Raw genomic sequence first — 9357 nt, 5'->3', positions numbered from 1 at the left:
ACTTCTGGGAACCCCTTGTTAAAGGGTCAAGGCGATGCATACTCTAATAAGTATGCTCGATTCATACATGAAATTTATGGTGACATGACAGTTAGCATCTGTGTTAGCTTGAGCACCCCGACCACTTAACTGGGCTGAGCTGAGCTCACCGGGCAAAATATATTATTATTATGTTCCCATAGTTCAGGTTGAATCTATGCTTAGCCATGTCATGCCAAGATATAAAGTTGTTGGGTTGTTTTTTTCTCAAGGTTGATAGATTTGACAGCATAAAGGGTTTAAAGAAATTAGAGTCCTGGCAGAATAAAAAAGATATAGAAAGTGGGTTTAAATGAGTAAAGAAAATTATTTTTCACATTAAGGGAGGCTGAGGATAGGGAAATGCAAGCATATATAGGCCAGTGTCTTCAATTCATTCATTACATTTTGGAAAATAAGCTTTTTTGCTCTGTTGCTGAAAGTAAGATGAGAAGATTGATAAAACTCTCATTTGTGCACGAAGCTACAGGCACCAGCTTATTAGCTTAGTTTAGCTTAGCATAAAGACTGGAAACTAGAAGCACCTCTAAAGCTCAGCAAATAAGATATTATATTTTGGTAATCCAGACTATTTCCTGGCTGGGTGCAGTAATTTTGCATTTTTTTGACAGTCAGAGCAGAGATACCAGGAAACATGCAGGGAGAGAGAGAGAGAGAGAGAGAGAGAGAGAGAGAGAGAGAGAGGTACAACATGCAGCAAAGGTCAGTCAAAACGTGGACATTGCAGTTATGTCGTATGCCTCTACCAGGCGCCTTTCACACTACACAAACAAGATGTGACATGAGAATCAGTGTGCTTTGTAGTGTATGTACTTACCATTCAATGGATTTTCAATTCTGAAACAAAACTAAATGTTCATTATGGTCTTACATTCAGAAAGCTGTTTACACAGGACACTGTTAAATGGAACAGTGCATATGAAGCGTGTGTCAAGAATAAGTTAAAATAGCAAGACAAGCATTTACCTTAAAATGCCTTAAAATTACCTTTAAAATAAATTATGTCCTCAGGGAGAAAGGACCAATGCTCTATTCCTTGTCACTGGGCTTTCATTGATTTTCTAAGAGAAAACCTTTTTTGTATGGGCTGTGCATACGTCAAAACTAAAGATGATGGTTTGCCTTACAGCTCTCATCTGGCTTCCCAAGGCCAAGTTTTTGTATCATCAGAGAACAGGAGATGTTTGTTAAAACTGTGATTCTGTATAATCCATGATTTTAAAGGCACTGGTGTGAGATTAAATCCTTGTATATTAGTGCATTTACAAAATCTGAAAGAAAACATTTTGAAAGTTGTCAGACATGAAATGAATACTATAATACTCCAAGCTGCTGATTCTCACTTGAAACAATATCTACAGTCTCCCGTGTCTTTTCAATGCTCCAGATGGACCTTATGCTACCTATTAGTTTCTATAAATCCCGGAAAGGCCTGATGACTGACAGTCTGCATATATCCAAATAGCCAAAAAGCAATACAATCTGTATCCGAAAGCTTTTATGACTCACAGGGATTTGTATTATTCGTGCTGCTCAAAATTTACAACCACAATTATTCACGCGTAGCAAGACAGTCCCAGTTTAGTTAAGTTTTATTGCCCTCTTCAAATTCTTGTTGCAAATTTCTCAGTCAGTGTTTCAGCAGATTCCTTTGGACGTGATTCTGAGAAAAGAACCTAAACAATTCACATGAATTCCTGATGGCCATAGATGGACACAGAATCAAGCTCTCTGATGTACTGAAGAGGCTTTTACATACAGGTATTGTGTACTATATAAAACATGTTTTATATCTATAGTTATACATGGCAGCTAATTTAGATGTAGAGTTGATGGTTTAGGGTTATTGACACCAGTACTGTGACTGAGTCATCACTCCTGTTTTTATTTATCAGTAATTTAATCACCCAAGGTGGTGCCACAGATGGAGCTGTACATTTGTTGCTTTATTTAAACAGTTGCACCTTGCTATAAAACTGTCAGCACTATTAATCTGGGGCTGAGATACTGAATGATGATCTACCTTTGATTTGCAAAGCTGCCCACTGTCTCATGATGCTTATGTAAAGTGGGTGACCTCCTAAGACCATTAAAGTGACTTTCATGCCTTTTCGTCTTTGTCACATCAAAACTAATTATCCTATATTTGTTTATATTGTACAGGTAAGGGAGTGAGAATGTTTTTCTAATTTTGAAAAAGTAGAAACAACTCTTGCAGCACACAGGGATCTTAACAGGGGCTTATTGTGGTCAGCAAAACTGACTAATTAATATCTCGTCAATATAACAGAATGTCTTAGTACAAATATGAATAAAAGGGGCTAAAGAAGTGGTAGGGTAGCTGCTGCCCTGAGGCAGCCCCCATAGAGGTGTACTGACTATTTTTTTAATGAGGTGATCTCCATTGTACAGTATTCAGAAGTGCCAAGAATATCCTGTGATCACTGAACTAGATTCCCATCTTATTTCAGGGTTCAGGTTATTTACCCATAACACGAAACACACTAAATTTTGGCTCATAACATCCACCATCATAACAAACATGTCAGAGGGGGGGTTGGTTAACTTCAGCTTTTACTTGGGCTGATGGACAGTAAAGAAGAACCTATTTTTAAGGACGACATATTAACCCTTGAGGTCAGGTCTGATATGCAAACACACCGCAGCTAAAATAACTGCTCTGACCTCATGCTGGGCAAAATAGATCAGAGCCTGTGAACCTGGGTAATGGCTCACCTCCATGAGACACATCTAGTGCAGACCCTGACAAAAAGATGGTTGATAATTTAAAGGAAAGACTTGAATAAATGAGTGGTGATTTACTTAATAAATGCAAAGGCCATGAGAGATCACTGAATGGTTCCATGTAGGGCTGCAAGTAATGATTATTTTCATAATCAATTAAAATTCTCATCACACTTACACAGTTCACATTGCTTGTTTTGTACAACCAACAGTTCAAAGCCTTAAAATATTCTGTTCATTATCTTGGATGAAGAAGAAAAGCAGATATACCACTGTTATGAGTTGGATTCTTTGTGACAGTCTGGGTCATAATAGAAAAATGTTGTCAAAATCCAAGCCACATTTTGTGCATCTCATGTGTTATCATTACATTTACAGTCACAGAGCTAAGTATCTGTTTCTCAGGAAGACCTTTTAGAAAACCTCGCAGGTCATCTATCAACTAACCACAGTTTTGAATGTATTTCCAAAATCTAACAATCTGCCTTATAAAATATTGTATCCACTGCAATATTCCTAATATTTCCCACTGTTTTTAAGGTATTTGCAGAAATGTCAGACTGTTCTGTCCATTTGGATCAAGATTAGACCAAGATTTCACAGCCATGTTAGCAGCTCTGAGGCTGTACTTAGGCACAGCAGTGCTTTGAGCTAAATGTTAAAACTTAAACACCTATAGATTTTAGGTTGATGTGATACAGACAGTGCTCTGCACCACCATTATTAACATCACTAATTAAAATTTTTAAAATGGTGTTTCATCCTTGCAGAGCTCCAGAGTTGTAGATTGAAGCTGCTCTGACGGTTCATGATGGCCCAACATTTAACCAAGGCTAAGTCCAAGTCTGTTGGTTTTTCCTTTATTTTCCACCCATCAGCATTAATATACTGTACACTGTGTAGTATAGGTTTTCCATTTAGAAAAACCGCCATTACTGCCTGCTCGAGCCAAGAGACAAATTACCATCAAAGGATTTCACTTAAGTCCTATCAGCTCCTGCCACTGATCATAAACCACTGCGTCATCATGTTCTCACTGCTTGAAAAGGCTAAAACACGAGCAAAAGGGCCTTGGGTCAGTACTCAGTGTACACTGAGGACAAACTGATACTGACTAAGAGGGGAATGAACACTTTGCTCAACCTGCTGAAAGGCCTAATAGATTAGGGGCCCCTGGACAAGCCTTCTCAGTGACCTAATGTACCCAGAACAGCTGTGTGAGGGTGCTTAGCAGTTAGGCCAGGCTGACAAGTCATTGCTCAGCTGATATATGAACTATTACATGTGAAACAGGAGAGTTTGTTGAAGGGTATGATGGCATGACCATGCTAGTATCAATATGTCATTATCATATGTATTTTAGGTATTTATCTTTTAGTCAAAGGCAAGCATAAGCTTTTTGAGTGCAGGTTAACATTCATTTCTGCATGTGCACAGGACTACTGAGGTATCTTAAGGCAAAATAAAGGCATTAAAAAGATGTTATGTAAGGTAATTGGATTATTTATTCTGTAAAGTCACATTTTACAAAGCAAAAGCAGTTATTCCACCAATTTTATGAGCGTCATCACTTTAAAGAAATTAAACCTCTACACACAAAACAGTGTAGAGATCTGCCATTTAATTTAGGGAGCTTCACCTCCACCCATTTAAACAGTCCATGAATTATATACTGTACAAAGCAATAAAATTTAGGTTCATGTAGATAACTATGAATGTTTGTATACAATACTTTAAATCTGGCAAAGGTGCAACAACAAAAATTCAAATGAACCTATTTACAAAAACTGAGTCAAAATATCAAAACAAACATTTGAAAAATGTAACTTTTAAATACAGAGTTAGACACGCTGAGAAACATATATTGCAGCTTTGCAGCCCAGCTGAATTGCATTTTTTAGTAGCCAGTATCCAGGTAGCTGAAATAACAAAACAAAACATAATGAGATCACAGTAGTTTACATGGCATTCAGTAAAAACTGCAAAGATAAAACAGTACTTTCATGAATTAATATAGATTTTTATGTATTTTTATGTATTATGTATAACTTATTTTAGCATTGTTTGATATCATAAGGTGTGTTCTGATCAGCTTTTTGTGGGACCAAAGTATTTGTGTGGACTGTGCAGTAAAAGTTAATTTCCTTGATATGTAACCCATAATGAATGAATGGCATTTATCCAACATCACCAGCAACATCAAGCAAAGCAACACAAACATTATTAACCAACCAAGATTATGCAAAATACTTACTTGTTCAGCGTCATGCTCCAATCCTGTATCGTGATGCTCCATCTCGTCGTCTCTGAATTCTTTTATAACCTATTAAAATATAGCCCGAGACATTCATTTAGAAAGTGAATTTATTCAGATTTCACTCCATTAGAGCCCGCTTTCACTAAACAAACCTACCTACCAAGGATGTGTGCAATTAGTCGACTACCCTCACTAGTCGGCTACAGAAATATTAGTAAGTCAAACTAATTATTAATATACAACACCAGTTAACTGATGCATTTAAGATGTTATGTAGTCACCTTCCCCCTTCTCCCCACGCTAATGCCTGGAAGAAATTGTCCTTTGACACAGTTAAAAAATAAAACTGACATACACACAAATGTTTGATCTAGAAAATGAAAATAAGGCTGTGTCAGAATAAACTGACATACAACCACTCAACTGGAGCAATATGTAACCACATTCAGCAAAGGCATGTGGACATACCTGCAAGGCTGCTGATGTTAGCACTGCTAACGTTAGCCACACATGTCAAACCAATATGACATCAATTGCTTTCTGATTGTTTTCTTGCTGTTAGACTAATTGGGTAGTGTAAATTTTAATTTGCGGTCTCTTTGAAATTAAATAGAAAACGCAACCCACAGACAATGATGTAACACTGTTGACCACCAACACAAAGTCAACATTACACTGGCAAGTGAACAAGGCTGTGCGAAAAAATCTCAAGAGGTCTGGCTAGCCTCTCTGCAAGCACTGCAGCAAACAAAGTAAAATGTGGTGAAAATATAGCAATCTGGTTTTGGTCCAGAGAATACTGACAGCCTTCAGTTCTCTATCTCTATGAGTATGCAGTCTCAATACTGAGCCACTGTGCCATCATTTTTACTTGTTCTTCCAACATTTGGTTGCTCACTTATTCAGGACCCAATTAATTATGCATTTGCATTCTGTAATCATCACTCTATTTAACAGTTTCCTGAATTAGTGGTGGAGTCCACCATTTCCAGTTTGGAATCAAATTGCCTTTGCACACATGGGGGATTCACAGGAAACGTGGCACATATGTGATCTCATTGAAACAGCCTCAACTTTTACTGTTCACTCTCTTTACACTGTACCAAGGTAATTTAATTATTGTCGATGCATACATTTTGTCCTACTGCTAAGTAGGAAATATTCAGTACTCCTAAGTTACAGAGAAAACAGTAGTTGACTCACTTTTAAGAGTTCAGTGTATCTCTCTGGGTCCACCTCCATCAGAGCTCTTATCTGGCTGTTGTAGTGCTCTGAGATACTCTCCTCCACCGCCACAGTGCAGGCCATGGCACCCTCCTTTCCAAGCAGTGCAGTGGATGCCCCTGGCAGAGATTTTTAAAAGAAGTATAGAGTTTAAATTTGATAAAGCAACACCGGACTATATTAAAACTGCAGCAGACTAGCTAGGGAAATATGGTTCAATAGCTTGTTAATATACAGTACTTGAACTGTGACAAAATCTTTTATGGATTAGTTTTGTTCTTGCAAGTAAGTGATCTTATAATTTTATGCATTTTACTCTGTTTATTGGCTGTACCAACCTAATAAAAACCCAGCGATGTTCCAGAGGGGTAACAGTGCTGTGGGCCGAACTCTGTTCTCAGCCATGATTTCTTTGAATTTCTCAAGGTGTTTCTTTTCTTGATCCCACATTTCCTAAAGAAAAACAAACTTGTTAATAGAGTATTGAGAATAACGCAGTTACACTCATGCTGAATACACACCTAGGCTACAGAATATAACATTTTTCACAATACAACAACTAAACTAAAGGCGTGGATTCTCCATGTTTGAGTTTTACTTAAGTCCAATAATGATAATCTTAGATGAAACATTAATGACACACTTAAGTAACATTTACACCCAACTTTTCAGATTTACCCCTCTACCTTAAAATCTAGTGTCAGAATTCCTTCAATAGAAATCAATCAAACCAACCACTTTGATGACATTGCTCTGTGTGTAGCTCACATGATTTCAGGTGTTTTGTCCTGGAGAGCCATCAGTGTGAACTGTTGTCTATTGATTTTTGCCAGTGGGCAGTGTTACTGTCGTACTTAAAAGCTACGTGTCGCTCTGTGCCCAGACCTGGATGAGAGGCCCGGATCTGGATCGACCCAACACTGCCATCTGGCCGGCGTAGATACGATTGGCACCATATTCACCCGCATGGTCCACGCGCAGAATTCGGTCCAGCATCTCTTTCTCCCCACTGTCTCGCGGGGGCGGGATCACACTGTATGCACGTGAGCTCTGCAGCAGGGGCGCTGTTACAGAACAGAAATGTAACGTTAGAACCGTTGGCTACTCTGAGGCCGTAACCGAAATGTTTAAGCCCCTTCAAACATCCTCAAGGCTCAGCTTAAGTATTTTTTAAAAACTGGTAAAAGACATCACTGTGTCTTAAGTTTCAAGATTAGACGATTTTGCTAAAACACACACAAAATGTTATGTTGAGAAAACCTTGGTTCAGACACCTGCTCCTCTGCAAAGTATAAAGTTACATAACGTTATTATTTAGTTAACAAGGCTGTCATGACCCGTCCTATTACACGGTGAGTCTTGACTTGCAGTATTGCTTACGATAATTACAACTGTAGTTGTGAATATATATGAATATGTATTAACGTTATGTATATAACGGGGGAGGGATATATGTAATATGTGTAACGCTCTTCAGGCAGACACCGTGACCACATAAGACAACACAAGACAAGTGTTTTTAGCATTTAGCACTTTAGCTCTTAGCTGTTGTTGCTGAAGTAAATCAAACCCTTCTGCTACTTACCTCTGCATTTTAAACACTGGCGAATCATCGCTGGACTGACAATATTAGACCAGTCGTATAAAGCTGTATGTGCGGCTCTTTGCATGGCGGACAGTTTATGGTTTAACTGTGCGTGCTATCAAACAAACGTAGGAAAATGTGTAGAAACCGATAGAAACTGTCATTGAATGTCAATAGGTGGACGTGGCGCAGGCGTTTGACGTCACACCGTTGCAAAACAAAGCCACACCCCCTCAAACAATATGTGGGGTGCAAAAGTCTGAGGCCACTTTTACAAACTGTATATGCATATATTTTTGCATATCAAGACCAGTATGTATTAGAATTGAAATCACTTTTATTTTTACATAGGTTAAGTTATTAATTTTATTAATGCTACTAAATTAAATTAAACATTAGCATTATCACTTTGACAGAACTATAAAACTGTGACTCTGGTTTTTGTTTGGGATGTTTTTACAGCTGTTTATAAATAAATACTCATATAGTGTAGTAAAACCACCATATCTGCTGTCATTTTGAAGCATGGTTGTTTCATTTTTCTCATTTTGTTAGCCTGCAGGTCCATAGTTTGTCCAGTAGATAGCAGTACCATATAGATGTTCAGCTTAAAAAGATACTTGCTGAAATTCACAAATAAACTTAGCTATGTAATGTTAGACCTGTAGAAGTAACAGGTCAATAATAAGTTGGTAATCCTAAAATATTGAGCAAGAAGGCACCAGTGCTGGGGTGTGCAAGAAAAATGGATGAAACTGTTGTTCAAGTTCAAAGAAAACTGAGACACCAACTAACTCAAAGACACATTTTAAAAGTGGGTTTATAAATAAAATACAGTTGGGATCATTTTTTAAATATTAGCATTGTTTTCATTAGCATTGTCTTTTTTTAGGTCACAAAATCATTGATCTTAATGTTTTCTTTTAATATTATTTTCTTCAATCAATTCAGAGGAATCTGCTGTATAGTCATCCATCCAGTCTGCATTGTTGCATATTGCTGTGCACCGTCCCAGGGTCATTTGGAGTCTATCTCAGCATCCTGGACAGGTCACTAGTCTGTCACAGTGCAAACAGGCAGCCCAAATAATGCATAGTTAACAGACAATTTAGAGTTCACTAGTTTACCTGATCCACATATCTTTGGTCTGTGGGAGGAAACCGAGCATTTAAAGGAATAAAGTAAATACAGACAATTACCTTTTGGCCAGACACTCTCTGCTTTTCTGTGTCAAACAAATCATGAGTGCATCCTTTGTTTAGGTTTGTTATGTAAGACTTAACCTGACAAAAAGACAATTAAGCACATTTGTGGAGCAATCAGAGTTATTCTTGATGGTCTATGGATGGCAGTGTTTCACAGATAAAGGTTGTCTGAGGCAAACTTCACCTTGTAAACACCTGTTGGTCCCAGTTTTCATTATTGTTTCAGTTTCAGTCAAATTTATCACTGCACTGTGCCCGCCAAACAAGACAGCATGCAAAACCATTAGAATTCACCATTTGTA

The 9357-nt window shown here is 37.8% G+C and overlaps 1 protein-coding gene across 1 annotated transcript; it reads right to left on the bottom strand.

Moving 5' to 3' along the window:
- Window positions 1-4266: 4266 nt before the first annotated feature.
- Window positions 4267-8034, bottom strand: coq7 (coenzyme Q7 homolog, ubiquinone (yeast)). The gene is made up of 6 exons (XM_023422006.2): window positions 7851-8034; window positions 7151-7329; window positions 6604-6718; window positions 6245-6384; window positions 5039-5107; window positions 4267-4703 (listed from the first exon to the last, which is right to left on the bottom strand). Exons 1-6 carry the CDS (start codon window positions 7933-7935, stop codon window positions 4626-4628), a joined length of 666 nt encoding a protein of 221 aa, XP_023277774.1. The 5' UTR covers window positions 7936-8034; the 3' UTR covers window positions 4267-4625.
- Window positions 8035-9357: the final 1323 nt, after the last annotated feature.

This window comes from Seriola lalandi, unplaced genomic scaffold, assembly GCF_002814215.2.
Source record: "Seriola lalandi dorsalis isolate HSWRI2012SDOR001 ecotype SW California unplaced genomic scaffold, Sedor1 jcf7180002054678, whole genome shotgun sequence".
Classification (NCBI taxonomy): domain Eukaryota; kingdom Metazoa; phylum Chordata; class Actinopteri; order Carangiformes; family Carangidae; genus Seriola; species Seriola lalandi.
The sequence above is the reverse complement of the archived record's forward strand: the minus strand, read 5'-3'. Positions and strand labels throughout refer to the sequence as shown.